At 39.3% G+C, this 22669-nt stretch overlaps 3 protein-coding genes across 3 annotated transcripts; 1 reads left to right on the top strand and 2 right to left on the bottom strand.

Moving 5' to 3' along the window:
- Nucleotides 1–2203: 2203 nt before the first annotated feature.
- Nucleotides 2204–4317, bottom strand: LOC102231862 (3-mercaptopyruvate sulfurtransferase-like). Its single transcript, XM_005806084.2, has 2 exons — nucleotides 3691–4317; nucleotides 2204–3013 (listed from the first exon to the last, which is right to left on the bottom strand). Exons 1-2 carry the CDS (start codon nucleotides 4280–4282, stop codon nucleotides 2715–2717), a joined length of 891 nt encoding a protein of 296 aa, XP_005806141.2. The 5' UTR covers nucleotides 4283–4317; the 3' UTR covers nucleotides 2204–2714.
- A 2090-nt stretch (nucleotides 4318–6407) lies between these two features.
- On the bottom strand, nucleotides 6408–9483 carry LOC102232118 (3-mercaptopyruvate sulfurtransferase-like). The gene is made up of 2 exons (XM_005806085.2): nucleotides 8750–9483; nucleotides 6408–7128 (listed from the first exon to the last, which is right to left on the bottom strand). The coding sequence occupies exons 1-2, from the start codon at nucleotides 9465–9467 to the stop codon at nucleotides 6830–6832; spliced, it is 1017 nt and encodes a 338-aa protein (XP_005806142.2). The 5' UTR covers nucleotides 9468–9483; the 3' UTR covers nucleotides 6408–6829.
- Nucleotides 9484–13586: 4103 nt separating this feature from the next.
- On the top strand, nucleotides 13587–21963 carry LOC106699831. Its single transcript, XM_023348363.1, has 6 exons — nucleotides 13587–13756; nucleotides 13843–13900; nucleotides 14478–14556; nucleotides 16059–16521; nucleotides 16640–17041; nucleotides 17396–21963. The coding sequence occupies exons 4-6, from the start codon at nucleotides 16078–16080 to the stop codon at nucleotides 21281–21283; spliced, it is 4734 nt and encodes a 1577-aa protein (XP_023204131.1). The 5' UTR covers nucleotides 13587–13756; nucleotides 13843–13900; nucleotides 14478–14556; nucleotides 16059–16077; the 3' UTR covers nucleotides 21284–21963.
- Nucleotides 21964–22669: the final 706 nt, after the last annotated feature.

The raw sequence follows: 22669 nt of genomic DNA, 5'->3' as shown, positions 1-22669 counted from the left end.
TGTAACAAGCAGCTGTGATCAATCAAGTACACATTTCTGTTATGTCCTTAAAAAGGAAAATATTTTAAAGATCTATAACCACAACACCCTTACCAAATGAATCTAAGAAATATAATATAAGCCACTTCTGTAACTTCCTCTATCAATGATAAATTGTACAACGAATGATGTACAATGAGATATTTCTGGAAAGAAAGAATTTGCAGCTCCCCAGAGGAAAATCTTGTGGTGTGAATGTGGGTTTGAATGAGAAGGTTTCAAACATAATAAGTCCTGGGAATGGGAACAGACAAGTTCCCCTGGTGATACTTTGAATTATGCTATGGGATCAACTTCCTAAACAGTTTCTGAATAAAACAAAACAACAACAAAAACAATATTTAAATACATTTATAAAAATGTATTCTTATTAACACATCACATAAAAATTAGTTATACTTTAATGGCTTTGGGCTACAAAAACATTCTGCAGCAGAGCGTTTGAGAATCAGCTTATCTGTATGTAATCAAGCTTATTTGCTGTTTTTCTTCACTCCACCATGATTCCTACTTATTCTGATCTGCTTACATTCATTCCAGCACAACACAGCACCACATCAATGGGAGCTACAGAGAACAATTTCACACATTATTTCACATTACTTTGAGAGAAGCATTATAGGGATTAGAAAATTTTAAAAAATACTTCATGGTGAGGTAAATTGTACCGAGTGACTCTTGACACAGCAGCATTAGTTGTGAATTAAGACTTCAAATACTGATGGATGGGAAAGCCTGCGTCAATTTGGTTCGTCGTTCCTCATAGAAATACCTGTATATGTTTTTCTGTTTGCATGTTGAAACCAGATATTTACATACACCGCAAAGGACAATAACTTTCTACAACTTTCCTGTTTAAAGTCAGCCGGAATTACACAAATTATTTAGTCTTGTCAAATTCCAGACTAAATGCTTTCTTCAAATGTAAAAAAATGTTTGTTTGTTTTTTTTAAAAAATTACGCATCTTTATGTCATTGGTAAAACCAAAGTATGAAAGTGGCAGCATCGGGTTGCAGGATAGATCAGTCCACTTCACTGAGCAGAAAAAATGATGTGGAAAATCAAAAGTCATATTTCAAAGAATTAGTTACAAAGATAAAGCTTAGACAAAAAAAAAAAAAAAGAGTTTTCATAATTTAAAACGACTGTAGGCAAACAGTCGATTGCAAAGTGGGTTGCGTACAACAAAGTTAATGTTTTGGCGTGGACCATCACCTTGCCCTCATATCAGTATCACAGAAAATTTCTGAGCAGAGAGCAAAAGGTGTGTGTCATCCCTTTCATAGCATGTAATAAACCAAATACTGTACTTCCTGTTGCTTTTCTTCTGGTCCCTCTTCCATAAAAACTAACTTTATAAAGTACACAGCTATAAAGTACCGGGCTCAAGCCCTGTAAATCTTTCAGTGCTTGAGCTATTTCAATGAAGAGATTAAATTACACACAGATAAACTATTTACCATCACATAAATCCCAATTAGTTTGAAGTTTGTGATTCTAGCTTGCTCACAACAGAATGTATTGCTATAAAGTCAGATAAAGAAAGCCAGCAGTAGTAATGCGAATGTGTGATCATCAGTCTTGATCAATGGTAGATTCATTCGGATTCTGTCGAGTCCTTAAATACAGCAAAAATAATATTCAAATCTTTTGAGGTAGAAAAAAAACAAACCCTACAAAGTTGGATCTTGCTTTTTAAAATAAGAAACATTCTGCTAAAAATGACATCACTGCAAAGGCAGTTTTAGTTTTAAGACGTTGCCGGAGGAATCTAATAAATGTACGGCAAACATAATGTTTCTCTTAGCTCATTCGTTGAGGTACAAAGAATTATATCTGGGAAGAAATAATCTGCGGCTCCCTAGAGGAGCATCATGTGATAAGAAACAGGATTTGAGTACAAAAAAAAAAAATGTTATAAACAAAACGGATCATGTGAATGGAAAGAGCCTCATTTCACTAGACAATAAGATAAAAAAAAACATGATGCTGTGGGATTTGTGGCACAAAGCCGTGGGATGTCCTCATAATCAGCCGCCTCTTTGCTCAGGTTGGTGTTTTAATTGGTCAGACGATTAATGCATCACTTTCACTGCGCAGTCACATGATTACAAAAGTGAGCTTATACCTTTTTTAAAATGTATTAGAGACAGTCACTTGAAGAAAATCACATACAGTGTGGCAATTCCTTTAATGCTATGATCTACAATTGAAATGCATAGAGTTCTGCGACAGAACCCTCGACATTTACAGGTTTGCATAATTTCTCATTGAATCATTACATTAATAGCAGTATAGCAACAAAACAGAGATCGCAGCACCGTAAGACGCATGCAGATTTAAGGCACTTTGGCAGTTCAGTTTTCACATTATTGAGCAATGATACACGTTGAAACACATTATTTAACATGAATCATTTCTTTAATTTTATATTAGACCACAAAATAAAAGCTAGATTATATTTGCATAGCACAGTGTGAGATTCTCTGAAATGATTTCTTCTGCAACTCTTAAAATCTGCATCTTTCTGTAAGTTAGTCAGGATTCATCAAAGCCTTTCATGTGCTCATCCCAGCATAAACCTCGTAATACAAGGCTAGTATTTTAAGCTTCTCCGCAGCCAAACGCTGCTTCCATCCTCAAAAAGAGACCTGTTCGTGATTGCACCTGGCTATCACTCCTTCTTTCCCTCCCCCTCTGAGACGATGAACTCTGGAGGAGCCCTTTTGAAAAATTCTCCCCAGGACCCGTCATAAAGACCAACCCCAGAGTAGCCAAGCCGGTGGGCAGCCAGGATCACGTGACAAGCCGTGACTCCAGAACCGCAGGAGGCCCAGAGAGGCTTCTCCAGGTCCACCGCGGACTCCTGGAAGAGCTTGGTCAGATTCTCAGGGCTGTGGTGCTTTCCAGAGGAATCCAGGAAAGACGTGAAGGGGATGTTTATGGTTTCGGGGAAATGTCCCGGGAGAATATCTGAGCAGGGAAGACAGAGAAGTAAGAAAATGTTCCCCGGTAAATATGGTGTTATTCACAAAAAGGCATCGAATACCGAAATGTTGGCATCATCGCTTTAAAAATACCATTTAAAAACCCTGTGATACCAATCCAGCCTGGGCTGCAACACAAATTTATCGTTACTATGGTATTTACAATATCCCAAAGATCTGGGACTGCTGGGTCTACATTAAATATTACATTTTTACATAAATATGCAAAACAGGTTTATTTGTTGTGATTTAAATAATTTAGAAACTTTTGTTCCAGTAAAGGGAAATGTTATCACGATCTGGGGTTTATGTTTGCAATGAGCACAAAAGTATGTTTATTTAACACAAGTCTTAACGAAGGTTATTGTATAATGTATAATCCACATTGTGGTGCCCAAATCCAGCACAACTTAATATTTAGAGCAAGCAAATGTCTGCTAACGGTTATCCTTCCCCTTGGTTTTCCACTTTAGTCATTTAAATTTATGGCTTTTGTGACATGTAAAATATTTACATTATCTATATCATCTCCTTTCCTGTCTAAATTGTAAAGGAAGTAGGCCTTGTGTGTTTTAAATGACCTTAAGCTTGACCTGTGTCCTGTAATCTTTAACGAGCAGCCTGTTCACTGGCGTTCATGAAAAGTTTAGTTGTTTTCCTCACCTTCTCTTGGTTCTGGTTCGGTACCCCGGAACCTGCCAGCAGACCTGGAGTCCACCACCTGGACCTGCTTGGTCTTGATGTTCTGCAGCACATCTTCGTAGCTCTTCACCCAGGACTGGTTCAGACTCGCCCGGAAGTCTCTCTTCTCCGGCTTGGTGTAGTCGGAGGTCACCGGGTGACCGTCAGCGACCCAGTTCTTGAAGCCCCCGTCCAACACCGACACCGAGCTGTGTCCGAACACCCGGAACGTCCACCACAGACGGGGCGCGGTGTACGAGCCGAAGTCGCTGGTGTCGTAGACGACGACGTGGGTGTCGTTCCCGATGCCGAGGTCACTGACATACCGGGAGAAGTCGCTGGGAGTCGGCAGCATGTGGTCGTACGGGGAGCTCTGATCGCAGCATTCATCTATGTTGAAAAACGACGCTCCCGGTATGTGTTTCTGGTTAAACTCCTCTCTGGTGTCCCGCTTGGTTTTTGGCAAGTACCAGGACCCGTCCAGAATACGGAGTTTTGGACCGACGAGTTTGTTTTGGATGGCATCCGCCAGCCACTGACCGGAGACTACAGCGGGAGTGGGATCCGCCGCCATGTTGGAGAGGTCAAAACAGACGTGTGGTTCTTCTTCTTGGATTTTCTGGCGGTTGGCAACAAACGTTTAGTAGCATTACCGCCACTTACTGGTATAGAGTGTGGTTCGTGATGGTCTATCTACAAAAAATGAATATATATATATATATATATATATATATATATATATATATATATATATATATATATATATATATATATGTGGAATTTGATTTGCTGTTTGTTCACTCTTTCTTGTTTTCTGTTCCTTCACATTTTTAACTGCTTCTGCATTGCTTATGTTTTTAGTTATTTTCATCTGTATGGTTTCTTTTGCCTTCTTCCTTACTTCACATCCTCCATACGCAACTCTCTGTTGCCCTCCACAGTTGCCACATTTTCCTTGTACTTCTTCTTTACATTCTTCTAACCTGTGATCCTCACCACATTTCGGACATCTGTGCTTCCCTTTACAAACTGCTGCTATGTGTCCAAACCTTTGACATTTGAAACAACAAAGTGGTGGAGGGATATAAGGTCTGACCTGAAAACTGAGATGACCTATTTTGATGTTTTGTGGCAACTCTTTTTCTTCAAATTCAATGAGGGTAGACAAACTTCCTACTTTTTCTTCATTTATTGTTTTTGACAATCTCTTCAAGTTATTCACTTTTGCACCTACAATAGTTCTCTTAATTTTATCAAGATCTTCATCTAGAAGGATGCCATAAATCACTCCTCTAATTTTTTATTTTCTCCCATGATTTTTTTTCTCCAACACAGTTTTTTTACAGATATTGTCCACATTTAAAGCCTTATTTTTTTGTTCTTCATTTTTACAAACTACCAATAGGTCTCCATCTCTCAAGATCTTTACCATTTCAACATCTCCAATTTTCTTTTTTATTTCTCTTGACACCACAATGGGGTTGATGTTATCCTGTTCTTCCTCATTCTTAAGTTTTAATATTATTTTAAATTCCTCCCTCACAACTTTCCTCCTAACTATCCTTTTTTCTTCTGAATTACTTCCTTCCAGTTCTCGTTTACTACCTTGAATATTACCAATCCCTTTTGGTTCATCTATTTTATTTCTTCCACGTCCTCTTCCTCTTCCTCTCCCCACTGGCGTCCACCCTTCAAAATCCATGTCTTCCTCATTTTCTATCTCCATTTCCAACGGAACCATTCACATACCAGTTTATGCCCAAATCCGCCTTTTCTAAATCCGATGTATTTCTATGTGTTTTGTTTTTCCCGCGCCGCTCCAAGTCCTCTTCCAAAATGGCTCCAGGCGTGTTTAATGTCAGCTGGGCTTCCTCAGCGTGTTTAATTTTCATTTACTTATTTATGTGATCCATAACTCTGCCTAATGTCTCAGAGTTATTTATGGGATGCCACAGGGCTGAGTGCTTGGTCCAATACTGTTTATATTTTTCCACTTGTTAATATGGGGAGCATGTTGTTGCGAAATGGTTGTTTTGCTCAAATGACATTGAAAAATGAAACAGTTTGACGAAAACAGTCGCCACAGAGTCAGTTTCTTTCATGAGGATGTCACTCTGATAAACATAGTGAACACTTTATGTTCTAAGCAGTCAGCCACTCTGCTGTGAACAAAATATGCAAATTTGCACTATGCCTTTTTTAATGGCTGTACATGCTGTTCATTTTATCCTATATTTTGTTTCCTCTTTAGTTTATATATTTGTAATGTCTGTATGATGTGAACGTGTGAAGCCAAGTCAAACTCCTTTTGTGTGAACATAATTTCGCCCTATAAAATTGGTTCGGATTCCTTTTTTATCCATATTTACACTTTGCTTTTTGGTCTTGATCTCGTTAACTTGAAGGAAAAAATGTCTTAACTGCAATCCAGTTGAACAAGTTTAACGTTTAGGAAAACCGGCACATCAGGTAAGGACCGTTTGACGAGATCCTCTTACATTAATGTTAGGATTTATTTTTTTTAATTCATAATAAGCGTTTTGGATTTTGTATTAGATAAAACTCTGCACTTAACAAATACATGAATAGGAATTACAAGCAGATAGGCTTGCATTTCTCTTCTTTTTGACTTTTTCTAGTCAATTTTTATGTATATAAAGCTTAACATATTTTCCATCTTTTGGGGAAAAAAAAGCACATTTACCCAAGATAACATTTTATTCATTTTATGTTTCAGAAACAAAAAAGCAAATCGTGCATAATTACATATGAACGTTAATCAAGGAATGTAATATTCCTGCTGTCCCATGATACCAGAAAATAGAAAAATTATACATAGATCTGTTAAAAAAAGTCATATCTGCATAATGTAAAGAGTTTCATAAAATGCTCTTCAGCTGCAGAAAACCAACACCTTCCCCTGTTCGCTTACATTTATAAAGCACTTAATTTATAACGTTAGAAGTTTTTTAATAGCATTCTCCATCATCCCAACATTAGCAAATAAAAATATACACCCTGCAGCAGAAGTTAAGTGTTGTACTCTTAATTTCCACAGCAAACAGACTAGTCTCATTTCAAACAGCAATCGAATCCAGCTTCTGGCTTATTTTAAAATGGTTTATGCCTTCTTTCCCTCCCCCTCAGAGATGATGAGGTCTGGAGAAGCCCTCTTGAACCATTCCACCCAGGCGCCATCGTAGAGATAAAGATCGGCGTGCCCGAGCCGGTCGGCAGCCAGAAGAACGTGGCATGCGGTGACTCCCGAACCGCAGGAGGCCCAGATCGGCTTCTTCGGGTCCACTCCAGCATTCTGGAAGAGCTTGGTCAGGGCCTCTGTGCTCTTATGCTTTCCATTAGATTCCAGGAAAGTTGTGTAGGGCATGTTGATTGCTCCGAGGAAATGCCCAGACTGTATATCTGAGAGGAGATAGATAAATGGGGTGGGAGAGGAAAGGGCGTCAAAAAATTATTCTGTTTTCAACTAGTGAAGTTCAAGGACTGCAAGAAGCACTTTCAATGAAGTCATTTGGTTCATAAAACCCTCACAGAGTTCACATTATTCTGCTGTAGGAATCAGGCCGGAAGATTTTTGTGCACTGTCATTGTGAGTAGCAACAACCGTGTGTAGCAACTGGGCGTGGCTGCCAAGGGACGCTTCATCTCCAAGTCAACAAGCTTTTCAGGCTTCATATCAGCATCGCTGAACTAGGATGACAATGATTTTTAGCCAAGATTTATGGCTTTATTTCAACAGAAATTGTAACTTTTAAGGACAATAGAAAATAAATGACAATATAACATTATTGATGGCCTCATATTTACCAAACTCCTGTTAGTTACAGATTTTATTTTAAGGTTTTATTGCTGGTTCTGAATAGTTTGCCCCTCATCAACCGGAACTTTTACATGATATTTATCAATAGCATTGGGGGAAAATCGGTACTTGGATAATCCAATCTAAATGTGATTTTACCTTTGCAGTCACAACTCCATTTTAGCCTAATAATAATTTGAAGTGTGAATAAAGGCCCACCGAACCTCATTTGCATTCAACAACTCAACTTTAGCACTGAGTTCTATAATCGGCTATTAAGAGAAAGAAAACAATTAAGACCAAGAAAACGTCTGGAAACTGATTGTTGGAAAACTAAAAAAGAAATTAGTAAAAATTAGTGCAACGGCATCATGGTAACATTACTCCTAACTGTGGAAGTTGTTACTGACGGAAGAAGGCTCAAGGTTTATCATTTCCAGCATCAGTGGTGTGCTTAACATTAAGTCAGAAGTAAAGACAGTAAAAGTATTTAAAACAAAGAATACTGAGATGAAGTGTGAGAGAGTGAGACTTTCAGCCGATAACAGGAAGGCTGACCGTATTACAGAAAACTTTCTCCATTTCATCCTTTTGAGCTTTCAACATCTGTGATGGAACATGCTGGATTTGGAAACTTATAAGCTAGATGACCCATGTAGCCTATTGTGTTAATTTTAAGATTTTTACATTTCAACTCCATTTCTATTTTGTCTCAAAATAGTATAATTCTGTTTTATAGAGACCTTCCACTCCCACTTATAAAATAAACCATTTTCAATCCTGTTCTTTTATTTTACTTCTTAAAAGAGAAATTAAATTAACCTGAAACTTATATCTTCAAGTCAACGCTTTATCAAAACTATAGATCCCTATAGACATTGACCACAAAATGCTTACAAGTGCATCTCCAGTAATTACGTTATTTCTGTTTTTTATGGTTTTATGGATTGACAGCAGATAACTCTTCATTATTTTTAATCAACTCCTTTGCTTTACAACCTCTTCCTGCCACAAATAAAGTTGACCTCTTGACTCAAAACCAGTAAAACACAGTCAGTCTGGCTGTACTCTGTGGCATTGAATTTTTGAAAGATCCTATTTCAGGCTTGACTTTCAGTACATTTCCTACATAAATTGGTCTCATGTGTGAATCTAGGGTTATTATATAAGCACATTAAGCATTTATTAATGTTTGTTAACAATGCATTTTTTGATCCTCCTCACCTCCTCTTGGTTCTGGGTCCGTACCCCGGAACCTGCCACCAGACCTGGCGTCCACCACCTGGACCTGCTTGGTCTTGATGTTCTGCAGCACATCTTCGTAGCTCTTCACCCAGGACTGGTTCAGGCTCGCCTGGAAGTCTCTCTTCTCCGGCTTGGTGTAGTCGGAGGTCACCGGGTGACCGTCAGCCACCCAGTGCTTAAAGCCTCCGTCCAACACCGACACCGAGCTGTGTCCGAACACCCGGAACATCCACCACACTCTGGGCGCGCTGAACGATCCGAAGTCGCTGGTGTCGTAGACGACGACGTGGGTGTCGTTCCCGATGCCGAGGTCACTGACATACCGGGAGAAGTCGCTGGGAGTCGGCAGCATGTGGTCGTACGGGGAGCTCTGATCGCAGCATTCATCTATGTTGAAAAACGACGCTCCCGGTATGTGTTTCTGGTTAAACTCCTCTCTGGTGTCCCGCTTGCTTTTCGGTAGGTACCAGGACCCGTCCAGAATACGGAGTTTTGGACCGACGAGTTTGTTTTGGATGGCATCCGCCAGCCACTGAGCGGAGACCACAGCGGGAGTGGGATCCATCATGACGGGGAATGAGCGGCAGGACAGCGGGGAGCAAACAGACTTGAGCTGCAAACAGTTGGCATTTAACCGATCGCTCGTCCCGCCCTGATCTCTATCTATCCAGTCAAAGAGCTCTGTTAACTCTTTCATTATTTGAAACTGTGAAATAATTGTTACTACTCAAAAGATATTATGTAATGTTCTATATTTTTTAAATTAAATATTTCACAGTTAAAGTTTCCTCTAGGTAAGTCTTTATCAAGTTAAACATCCTGCAAAGAGGTAAGTATGACTTCAAGCTTCAAAGATGAGAACCATTGGAAAAACAAAATTTTAATGCAATAATAATAATAATAAATCTTTCATAAAATCATTTTGAATTTGAATTCTGTCTTTTTTATTTCTACAATGCATTACAATGTGCACGATTTTAAATATTTGATCACAAAATCGACTAAAAGATCCATGAATAGATTACACTCTATTTTTAAGAAAAGCAATAGTTACTACTAACTTCAGATTTTGCTCAAGTTGAGTTTTCAGATTATTAATAAACATTTGTGCAAAGATTAACATGAGTACGTCAAAACTATCTAAAGTACTGAACGCACCTATGATGGTTTTTGTATCTTTTACTGACAATAAAAAATGTAAAACATCAACCATCTTTCAAGTAAAGACTACGAACCAACAACGTTTTGATTAGTTTGAGCTGCACTTACACGTTTTGGTCAGCAGGTGGCAGCATTTGGTTGGCCTTAAATCATTACGTCTTTGGAAAGCTGACTTCAATTTCATTGATTACTGCCGCATCCAGACCTATGTAAAGTAGAAATGTACTTAAATCGATGAAGCAGGCTGAAAAAGACCAATAGAAGCATCTCACAATTCATCTCATCTGAAGAAGGCCAAGAACAGCTGAGAAACAAAGGCACTGGCACAGTCCTCTGCAAAGGATTAGCCTACAGCCATTTCTAAGGCTTTGAATCTCCAGCAAGCTCCAGTGACGGCCATGATCAACAAATGGAGAAATAAGTTTTATTTTAGATGAGTTTCCACATGTTCTTCGTCTGGCTATTTTGAGTTTTGACGCTATCTGTTACGCACTTACATTTTTTGTCCACTTGATGGCAGTGTTTCATTTTGTTGCTGTTGAAGCACCGACGAAATACCCCTAAATGATCTATAGAAGTATCTGCAGCAAAAAGCAGCGAGTGAAAAGGCATATTTTCGTAACAAAACGCGAACTAGAGGGCGACTGTAACCTTTAACCTGAGTTTAGCTTGCTTTGGTTCAAAAGGGTGCTTCTGTAAAGTGTTTAAAAAATGGGGAAATTATTACAGATCAAATCTTATCAGGTCACAATGTACCACTGTTTAGTTTGTACACACACACCCACACACACACACACACACACACACACACACACACACACACACACAGATGATGACAGATTTCTTCTTCTGTGGGGGTGCACACCTTCTGCAGGTGCACCTGAGCGGTGCCTGCTTACCCAACACATTATCTATTTCCCTACCATCTGTCCTCTGTGTATGTAGCACAATGCTATCTAAAGATCAGCGGTGAAGGTAGTGCAGTTATCATGGTAGAGTGAGTTACTGCAATAAAGAAGCAGGAGCAGCCACTGAAGGAAGAACTCTTTCCTCACTTCACTTCTCTAGATAAGCAAAATACAAATTGCATGGAAAAACTGGGACAGAGGGACAAAAACCAAACAAAAACACTGCAGCCTCCGACCTTGAAATGACAGTACTCTGTGTCTAAGTAGTGAGCCCGCGGATTGAACACTAACACAGAACAACGTTGGCTCAGCAAGAGAAGTTCTGGCTCCCAGAGGAGAAAAATATGTGCATGCACAACATTCTTTGAGCCTGTAGTTAATGCAATAATATCATAAAATAAGTAATCAATAGTGCATTTGTCTTCTGCTGTGGTTACAGTAGCTCTCAGTGTACATACCCATGTTAAAATGTCAGATTTTTTCATGTAAAAATGACACAATGATAATTAGAAATTTTTTCTCAGACATTTATTCTGTACAATTAACCAGAATAGCAATTAATAATAACAAAAAAGCCCCACTTTGCTAAAGCATCTTTTCACCTTTCGGTCTATTTACAGACTGATAGCACCTATTTATTTTAGGTGTTAAAACAGTACAGGAACACACTCACACATAGAGGTTGTACCATACTGTGTGAGCTACTGGCTTGATGAAATTAAAAACTGTCCAATAGTTTATACATTAAACTTTCACCATCTTTTGTGAGTGTAACCACCACTTTGGTGGCCTTTCATGGCGTTTAGTAGCAGCCAGACAAGAAGAGAAACTAAAATTAGATAATTGGTTTTTTGTTGTTGTGAAATTTGTACAGAGGACAAAGGTTAAGGAAAGAAAACCAGGATTAGAAACTGACCAAATCCTTCTTTTAGTGGTTTGTAATCACGCAAATGTTCATTTGAGTGTAAGATCATCATGGTGATTCATTGTGACCTTGTATAAATAGAATATAGGGAAAATGATCTGCATCATATGAGCAGCTGCTTCTTCACTTCTCTGTTTTCTGTGTTTTGTTTTTACTCAGCTGTGCACATTTTTGAACACAAAGAATAAAAAACAAGTTAAATACAAACTAAGAGAAAACTATGTCAAGTTCTAACATATTGCATTTGTGTTTGCTACAATCCTTCCTTGAAAATGCTTTATGATTTTTACATTTCTGTATTGTAATCTTTTGTGTGCATGAAATAAGACTGATTATCTACCCATTATTTATTTCTGCTGTTTTGTTTCTGTGGAGATCTGCAGTCTGTTCCAACTTAAAGGCAGACGGCTAACCCAAAAAAGGATTAACACACAGCGAAAGACAAACTTGCATTTTTACAACAAAAAAACGTAAACCTTTCGCACACAATTTCAGTATGAAAGAAGAAAGCATTATAATTATGGTAATCTGGTTTACAGTGGTGGACAAAAGTTCTGAAAAGTAGAAATTTTCCTTTATGACGCCAGTGTGCAGATGTCACCGCTTTACTAATTAGAATATGATCAAGATGTGAGATTTGTGCCCCCTGCTTTTTTCCCTCATATGGACATGTCATTAATACATTTTTAAATATCAGCTTTATGCAGATGACAATCAGCTGTTCTGTTATGTTCTCCAAACTAAGAAGGTTGACACTAAGGATGGGGCGCTGTCTCTCCATTGACAGCACACACATTTAAGCAACAGAAAACCTGTTTAAAGGAGAACTTAAATGAAATCTCAAATATTGATACTGCACAAATATCAGTCAGTGAAACACTTCCACTAAACATTTGTCTGACCTAAAACTTAAATAAATGTCTTTAGAGGTTTTGTCAATAAATACCGAACTGGGGTGATTTTGAGGGGCTGAGTTACCGTCCTCAGTTCATGAGGCTCAGCTGGCCACTAAAACACAGCAGAATTACAGAAATGCCAAAAACAGCTGAGTGGTATTTCTTGGAGAATATCTTACAGTAAGAATATTTTATGATTTTCCTTCACCTGATGCTAGCTTAAAAACACTTTTCAGTTCTCCTTTAGGGTGAAAGGCACTGAGTTTCTTTAAAACTAGACTAAAAATCCTGCCTGCTTAGAGTTGTTGTTGAAACATAATCAATGAGACATTAATCACCAATCTGATGTGTAACGATGGCACTTGACAAAATGTAACGTTTCAATTGTTCTACGACTGTAGTTTTGTGTTTTTACGACGTAAAGCACTTTGAAAGGCCTTGTTGCTGAAATGTGCTATACAAATAAAATGTGATTGATTGATTGATTCACTAATTGATTGAAAAAGATATTTAAAATATATAGTTGTTTGGTACTGCTGTGCCCACTTTCAAATAACACCCTGGGCAACTGCCCTAGTGGTGATCTCTTAAGCCTATTAAAATGTTTTATTGGTCTGTCCAGCCAGATATTTTACTGAAACAAAGAAATTCATAAGAAATGCTGAGTGTTCAACCTCTTTCCTGTCATGAAGACACCGGTGTCCTCACAGTACTAAAGTCTGACATGTCAGCGTTTTGGGGAGGGTCACGTAAGGGGTCAATCTTATCAGAAGGGAAGTATACGCCTGAAAAGGTTTCGGTATGAGGATATTAGCCTGACATTTACTGTTAATCAGGAAGAGAGGTCCCTTTTTTTCTCCCTGGAAAACAAAAGCAAAAGAACATAATCAGTTTTTTTCATCCAAGCCTGCAAAAGATTTGTTTTGGGAAGCCTTTCATGGATTATATAGGCATCACAGAGTATAAATACACTGAGTTGTTGATCTCATCTGCTTTTGTTAAGACGTCTCAGTCCCACGATAGTCATTCATGTAAAAATAAATTACTGAATTTCACCACTTTTTATGTCACATGACATTACCCTAACTACACCAAGGTGAGTAAGCTGATCAGCTGAAATCTCAAAGAGGAGCTATGAGTATTTATTGAAGCCTGACATTTATTCAACCGATTTATGCTCAGGACCTGGAGTGCATCTTGAGATCTAAACAGCGAGGGGCAAATCATCAGAAAGACGCAAGTAAGTTCTGTCACATTATTTTACACACATCATCACATATGTGTAAAATATGGAAATTATACTATTCAAAGTGAAACAAATGATTTAATGCATAAAATATCAGATTTTAGAAAAAAAATTATTTTAGGTAATAATTGGATTAAAGGAAGGAAGAAACTTATAGACTTTGATACAGACCATGTCTTTTTATCCTTTGCTGTAAATTACTAGTGTATGGAGAATTAAGAGTAAAATCTGAGTAAATTCTTATTAATTTGACCATTTCTCTTTTTATCTCTAGATTTTTCTAGATTCCTTCTTCAGCTCAACCCTCAGTTTTTCTAAAGGATTTCGATCTGAGATGATCGAGGGAGATTCATTTTATTTCTTCTGAGCTACTCTTACGTCTTATTTTGTTTTGTATCATATTTAACTTCAGTTGTAATTTTTGGGAAAAGAAAAGAAAAAAACAAAGAAAGCGAAACATGAAAGTTTATTCAGAAAGATGGGCTGTGAGAGGTGGAGAGAAGGTTTCTTAATTGGAGTCACAGCTTCTTCATTATGGTAAAAAAAAAAAAAACATCCCTTGTTTTTGCAGTCCATTCTGAGTTTTCCTCCCACTGAGTGGTCTCCCACTGGAGCAGCTGGCCAAGTCTTGGACAAAGTCCTTTAGAGAGGTAAGATCATTTTTATTCTGCAATCACAATAACAAGAGAAAAAGATTTTTAAAAATAAATTAACAGGACGTTTATAACCTTACCTGTACATCCCAGTTTATAACGACTATGCCATTTTTATGCATTCTGATACATTTTTCTTACCTGGACATATTTCTGTCTTATTCATTTTCTTTTTTGCGATAGCAAATCCTGACATCCAGTTGAAGTTTCATGTGAACATATTTTATTTTTTGCGGAGTTGAAGGGTTGCTTTTCTAATATATTTAAACAAGTCAGAGAAACCTTATTTGTTAATGACTTGTTTGGATAAAAGTTGGGATATTATAGCACACACACACAGAAAGTGATTGTTTTATTGGTGCGTAACATTCCTTGTAAATGTTCTGTTGGTTTATTTCACCTTTGCAGTACATTTCCTTCTTATGGTAGCGTGCATCACAAACCCAGCTTTCTTTGAAAGCCTGACTCCTGCTGAAGTTGGTCAGACCGCAGATAGCTGGCACTGTGTGGATGATTTGAACAAATCAAGATAAATCTAATTTCCATCGCGTTTCCTTGACAACCAGAAAGTTGTAGTTTTAGGAAAGGAGTAACTGCTTTCACGTGTGAGCAGACGGGCCTTGTTACCGGACATTACGGAGGGAGCTGTGCTCTTCAGCAGTGGTGGGGTGCATTCCATTCATGTCCACCAATTTCACTCACAAAGAGAGCTGTGTTGTGCTTTTTTAAGCATTAACAACCTAACCGACTTATTGGCTCCACTAATGTGAGAACGGTTGGACGTCATGTGAAGGAAACGTATGTCATACTGTGTGTAATATATGTTCATTGTGAGCGTGCGTGTGTGTGTGTGTGTGGGTGTGGGTGTGTGTGTGTGTGCGTGAGAGCTGTCACATACTTCAGAAATAGGAACAGCTTGTAAATGAAAGCTACCTCTGGGAAATATGAGAAGAATTTAATTCCATTCTCCCAACCTAAAGTTGTAAAACTCTATGGTGTTTACCTCTTAAAGAAGAATTTATGACGTTGATATCTAATAATTAGATCTAGCTTATCTCTGCAGCACTAAAAACAGGCCTAGCAATGGTTGGTGGAAGCATTTTTCAACAGGAATGACTAAAATGTGCCATTTAGGTGTGATTTAATTTTAGAAAATTAAATATGCTTTGTGAAACATTTATGCAAATCTATTTACCACAAAATGACATTCCTATTTTTGTTATTTCCACTTAATAATTATGTACTTCTTTGTTTGACCTATAACATCCCATTAAAATACAATGAATAACAGCATCAAGTTGTTGATGCTATATACAGGTACAACTTGTACCTGTACAATCTGAAAACATGTAAGTTACATAAATAATTTTGCAATTTTGCAATGCAATCGTTTCCCTAAAATGATCAGCAGCTTTTGGAGTTAACTGTGTTGGATTGATTATTGAAAACAATGCTGTTTTCTCCACTGACAGTGTCACTTTTGTTCTTTCTTTGACAAGCCCCCTCCGTTCTAACAGGATGACGCTTCTCAACTACCCAGTTCCAGAGTTGGACGCTACACTGCGAGAAGTGAGCCGTGTTCTGCAGCTCACGCTAAGCCCAGATCTTTACCTTGAGTTCAAAAGCACCCTGGAACAGCAGAGGAATGCCCTGGAAGAGGCCCAGAGGAAATTAGAGGCCATTGCAACAGGCCAGGAGAACTGGGTGACAGAGCAGTTCAAGAGGGGTTTGCTTTCTTGTGCTGACCCCCTGCCTACTTCAACGGCCCTCCCGGTTGTTCTTCTTCCATCTAAAGTTAAGGGATGCTCTCAGCTTGGGAGGGCAGCTGCTCTGCTCTGGGCAGCAGCAAAGCTGTACAGTGAACCCGTTTTACTGGAGGGCGATGTTCCTATGGAACACACTCAGCAGTCTGAAGTGTTCGCCGCCAGCCGTATTCCTGGCAAGAGCCGTGATGAAATTAAGGTGAGATTAATGCAGTAAATGTCAAAACATTTTACCTTTCTGAAAAAACATTTTGTGCAATGATGACGCTGAATTTGCTTCCCGCTCACTTACTATACTGTGAAACTCTGTTCATCAGGTCTATCCAGATAGCCTCCATGCCATCATCACCTGTGCCGGTGGAGCATTCCCCGTTGACATACTCTGGCGTCCCAGCACCGGTGGACCAGTTTCTGCACGGTCCTTTACAGACATCTACAAGCAACTGGCCCAGGTGATGGATCTGCCCAAAGCTGGGGAACAAAAAGATCCCTCTCTCATCTGCAGCCTCTCAACTCTGGAGCGCAAGTCCTGGGCTTCCCTCAGAGAAGAGATTCTCAAGCAAGGAGGTGATGTGCAAAAATCACTCGAGCTCATGGAGAGCGCCGTCCTTACACTCTGTCTGGAAGATAGTGACGCCCCCTCTGAAATGGCTGACGTCCTCAATGCAGTGAGGCTGGGAGGAGGAGGAGACACTCCATGTCTGAGACATTATGACAAGGTATATCTAAACTGGTTTTTAATGATCCGACAGAAAAATACGTGTGAATAGTGAATAGGAAGAATAATTAAGGACTTCCGTAGTTTCACAGTGCATAAAACAAATTACGCAAGTCTGCAGAGAATTTCTAAAATCAAATAAAGAACACAAATTAGCTTAATTTATTTTAAATTTAAACAGTATTCAATCAACCAGTAGGATCATCAAGGGACAAAGCAAAACCCAATGTTATTGAGTTACAACAAACAGGATTTTGTACTTTTATGTTTAAAAGCTTTAAAATTTTAAGAGATGGCTGAAATTTCAGGAAGAAACCAATACAATTTTTCAGGCTTTTTTTTTTTTTTTTTGCAGGTCCTGAACCTTGTTGTGTTCAAAGACAGCACGGCTGGGATGGTGTTCGAACACAGCGCTGTGGATGGAATGGTAGCTTCTCTTGTGACTGAACGTGTATATCATCTGTCTGAGACTGTTGATTTAAACCTTGTCAATAATGACTTAGAAGACATGACCAAGCCTGAGACAACAGACACTGTTCATTCTGCATGTCCAAAAGCCCTAGTGTTCCCCTTTGAAGGGAACCTCCAACAGAACCCTGTATTGACAACAGACAATCTAGTTCTCACTTTTGATCTACCCTCATATCCTGATGTGTTTTCTACTTTTAGAGGGCAGAGGGGCTTGTATGATGCTTGGGTCAACTTCTCTTTGCAGCTCTCCCTTTGGCAGACTCTTGGGGAGTCTGCTGCCAAACATATGCTTGTCACACCTACACATATGCGGCACTACAAACATGGTCGTTGTGATCCCACGTACTCTCTCACAATGCACTCCCGGAAGTTAGTTAATGCCTTGGGATCTCGCATCCGTCCTGATAACACCATCCACTACACTAAAGACTTACTGCAGCTGTTCCATTTTGCTTTTTTAGAGCACAAGAGCCTTATCCGAAGCACCAAAACTGGCCAAGGTGTTGGTCCACACCTGGCTGCTCTGCGCCGGTCTTTACCATCTGACAATCCATTAAGGAAATTCCTGGATCCCTTTGGTTGTCCATCTGTATACCTTACAGGTTCTGACATGATGGAAGGTGTAGAGTGTGGAGTAGGGAATGCTTATGCACAAGACCAACTTGCTGTAACCTACCTTGGAAAGAATGATAAGGTGCGACTTGTGCTGAATGGAAAGGGGACATTTGCTGTTGCTCTGAAGAAGCTTCAAGAAAACTTCAAGATGAGCTTGAAGTTGTTGATGCTTTTAGCTGTTAGGTATGCCATCACGAGCCAAATGGGGGCACTAGATTGCCTGTTCAAACAACAAAAAACAGAGCAGGTGCTTCAATGCCAAGAGAATGTAGAAAAGGGCAAAGGTGCTATTGACCCTGTATCTGGCATGAGCTCTGACTACATTCTTGTGATTCATGGTGGTGCTGGAGAGGAGAGTATGCTGAACAGCAAAGTGACAGAGATGATTGAGTTTGCACTGCAAACAGCTTTAACCCTTGGGGCCCAAATTCTTGAACAAGGTGGCAGTAGTCTGGATGCTGTTCAGAGGTCTGTGGAAGCTTTGGAAGACTGCTTTTTGTTTAACGCAGGTAGAGGTTCAGTTTTCAACAAAGATGGCAAAAATGAACTGGAAGCCACCATTGTAGATGGAAGTCAAATGAGATCAGGATCTGTTGCTTGTGTGAAAAGTGTAAAAAACCCTATCAAAGCAGCCAGATGTGTAATGGAGAAGAGCTCACATGCACTGATTGTTGGGGAAGGAGCTGAAGAGTTTCTGCAAGGGCTGAAGGACAAAGAGAAGCCAATTGGGCCAGAGTATTTTTACACTGATATACGTCACAAAGAGTTACTCGCAAAAATCAGTAGTGGAAATGCCTCAAAAAACAACCATCCTCAGACAGTTGGAGCTGTGGCCTTTGATCGTTGGAACACATTGGCAGCTGCTACCTCAACAGGTGGGTTGGTGGGAAAATTAAAAGGACGAGTAGGGGATACTGCAGTAGTAGGAGCAGGGATATATGCAGATGACAAGGTAGCAATTACTTGTTCTGGAGATGGAGATGTCTTTTTAAGGAGCAGTGTGGCAGAGAAAATAGCCAGTCTATACCACAACAAAGGCTATAGCCTTAGACAGGCCTGCAAAGAAGTGATAGACCAAAATCTGAAAGATGTGTGTGCTGGTATCATTGCTGTGGACAAAAAGGGTGATGCTGTCATTGAAACAAATGCTGGTGTGATGTTTGTGGCCTCAATTAGTGGTGGCATTTCCAGGGTAGAAGTTCTCAAGCCGATGAAGAACTACATCAATGTGATCTGGGAAACAGAAGAGCTGGTTGCTTACCTGAACCCAAACCCTTGGACTCCTGGGTCAACCATTCTGGCTAGAAAAACTCTGAGTGGGGCTAACAGTATCTTTCAGTTGCCCACACCTGACTTTGTAACTATGTTACAAGGTGCAAAAACAGTATCAAACTTGCTATGTGAGCGACTGGGAGTACAACGTTGTGCCTTGATTTTTAATCCAATACCTGATAAACCAGCACAAATTAGATTACTGCCACTTTATGGATTAGAACCAAAGTGGCAACCTCATCTTGCCAAAGAAGAGGAGTTCCACAGTTATGATACAGGCTTCTGTAACTCAAAAAGTGGCCCACGCTGGAATGATGAGGCACTGACTCAAGTTCAAGCCAAAATCAGAAATGCACTGCCTACACCTAATGCACCATTTTGCTTTGATTACTTTGGTGACCCTTCCAGTGATAACCTGTTTAGCCGGATTGTACGGGGAGAACAGCAACAATGGAGAGTGTGGGAAGACAGTGAGCATGTTGCTTTCCTTACACCATACCCAAATAGACCCGGTCTAACTGTTGTGGTACCACGCAAGCCTCTGTCCAGTGACATTTTCAGTCTAGACAATCCAGGGTACAAAACTCTCCTCTTGGCCACATATAAAGTTGCTCAACTGCTGCAGGAAGGAATGAAGGCTTCAAGCGTTGCAATGATCTTTGAGGGGTTTGAGATCGACCATGCTCATGTCAAGCTGGTGCCTCTGCTACCTTCACCAGATGGGACAAAAGCTGCCGAGCTACAACCAGAATTCTTCCAAACCTATCCTGGATTTGTGTCATCCTTGGATGGCCCACCAGCTGGTGCTGAATCTCTCAAAAACACACACTTGAAAATCACTCAGTGCAGACCTCCTAATTCATGGAAAGATCCTCAACTTCACTCCACTCTGGCCATGAAAAGCCAGTGGTATCGCAACCTGTTCCAAATTCAAAACACTTTGTTCCACAGCACAGTGGAATATTTCCACAATTCCTGCCAGTACTCTTATGCTCTGACCCCTCTCACCACAGACACCATATCTTCACCAATGGGCCTGGGATCCGACTCAGAGCCAGTGTCTGTAAGTCTGCTTGGTCAAGATGTGTACCTGGCTGACTCAATGCAGTTTGTTCTTGAATACTTCCTTCGCTTTCAGGAGAACCTACCCGGAACCTACTACATATCTCCAAGCTTTAGAGGGGAAGATCCAGACACCACACACTTGAATCAGTTCTACCATGTAGAGTGTGAATTGGTAGGGGACATGGACAATGCCATTTCCATTGCAGAGGGATACTTGGTTCACCTCACCAAGTCTATGTTAAAAAATCACTCTGACATAATCCAGAACTCTGCTGGAACATTAGCACACGTGACAGAAATCCTGAGCAAAATGGAAGGAAAAACTGCTCTTCCGAGAATCCCCCTGGCTCAAGCCATTTCCATGATGCCCTCTGCAGACTGCTTAGAGTGGGTGCAAGATGGCCAACCCCTCTTTGGTAGAAAGCTAACTCGCAAAGGAGAGCACGTTTTAATAGAGAAATTTGGTGGTGCTGTATGGCTAACTGAGATGGACCACCTGGGCGTTCCCTTCTACCAGGCGTACATGGAGGGCACAGGACGGTCCAAAGCCAAAGCAGCAGACCTTTTGCTGGGGCTTGGTGAGACTGTTGGTCTTGGTGAACGCCACCCCACCCCTGAGGTGGTACGAGAAGCTCTCAGGCACCATGCAGTACCAGAAGAGTCTTACAAATGGTACATTAGCATGCGCAAAGTGAAACCTCTCCTCACCAGTGGATGGGGCATGGGGACAGAGCGCTATTTGTGTTGGCTGCTTCAGCATGATGACGTTAGAGATCTGCATATTATACCAAGGATGAAAGGAATAAAGTACATGCCCTGATCATACAATTACTGCAGACAATCAGGCCAACAGATGTAATATATTTGTGGTAACTGGTCCAAACTACAGCATACAGTGTAGATTCAAGGGCTCGCAAATACATCAGGGATGCATTATTTGTAACTTCGATACAAATTTCTATTCTTCAGCTTCTAAACATGTTCTGTAGTCTTTTATCCTGATTATTGAAGCTTGCAAATATTTTTAGAACTCAATGATACACTGGATCCAACTTTTATAACGTAGTGACGTTACACCAGATTGAGTTGTTTTTCTTATCATTAAAATGTCAATTAAATAAAACACAAATTTACTTATAATCTGCTTTCATCGCATTATGTTAGGACAGATAATACAAAACACAGTAACAGTTTTCAAAATCAAGGATATGAAAAATTGTTTGTTTTGGCTGTGTTCAAAAATCATTATTGTTGTCTGTCATATAAACCGGTTTCACTCATATTTTTGTCTTTTCTGCAGCTTGCCTTTTTATGCAAATGATTGTTATTTGAATTATGTATCATTGTAGCAAATATATATTTGTCAGCAATCTGAATAACCTGGAGATATGTTTTGGCATTTTCTCGAAAAAAAGAAAGTACATTTTGTTTTGAAATCTTTTTCTACTAGCTTTCGCCAGTGTAAAATTGTATTGTTTCATGGTGGAATAAAATTCTTGCCTTTGCAACAGTTTTCTGCATATCTGTATTGACTTGCAAAACTGACTGAAATTACACAGGTTAACAGCACAATTATGACCATTTTGTTGTTTTATTCTATTGAAATGTTACTTATGTCTGAGTAAGACGCTGAATACAGAGCACAACTGGAAGAAAGGATTAAAAAGATGGCAAAACACTTGAGAATTTAACACTGACACATAGTCCTAAAAAGTTGTTGTTTTTTCTTTTTTAACCAGGGATCCTGAAAGCAAGTGCACATCCTACTGTTCAGATTTTTTTGTAAAATAAGAAATAAATAAAAATAATTATGTATTCTTAAGCTCCCATGTCACAATTAGAATAGAATAGAATAGAATTACTTTATTCATCCCAGCAGGGAAATTATTTCTGTGTGATATTTTGCTTTGGTCTATTATATAAAATTCCAATAAAAATAATTGTGGTTGTAACACAACAAAACGTAAGAAGTATAGTATAGTATAGTATAGTATAGTATAGTATAGTATAGTATAGTATAGTATAGTATAGTATAGTATAGTATAGTACAGTACAGTATAGTATAATAAAGGTTTTTTTTACGTTATTGAAAAAGGGTAATTTACTAAATTGAAAAGGCATATTAAAAACCAATCATGACCAACTGTAAGCAGGGGACATTTAAGAATAATCAAGAAGATTTGATCAATAAACGGTACAAAAAGTG

This window comes from Xiphophorus maculatus, chromosome 16 (genome assembly GCF_002775205.1).
Source record: "Xiphophorus maculatus strain JP 163 A chromosome 16, X_maculatus-5.0-male, whole genome shotgun sequence".
NCBI lineage: Eukaryota > Metazoa > Chordata > Actinopteri > Cyprinodontiformes > Poeciliidae > Xiphophorus > Xiphophorus maculatus.
This window is presented reverse-complemented; position numbering and strand designations above follow the sequence as displayed.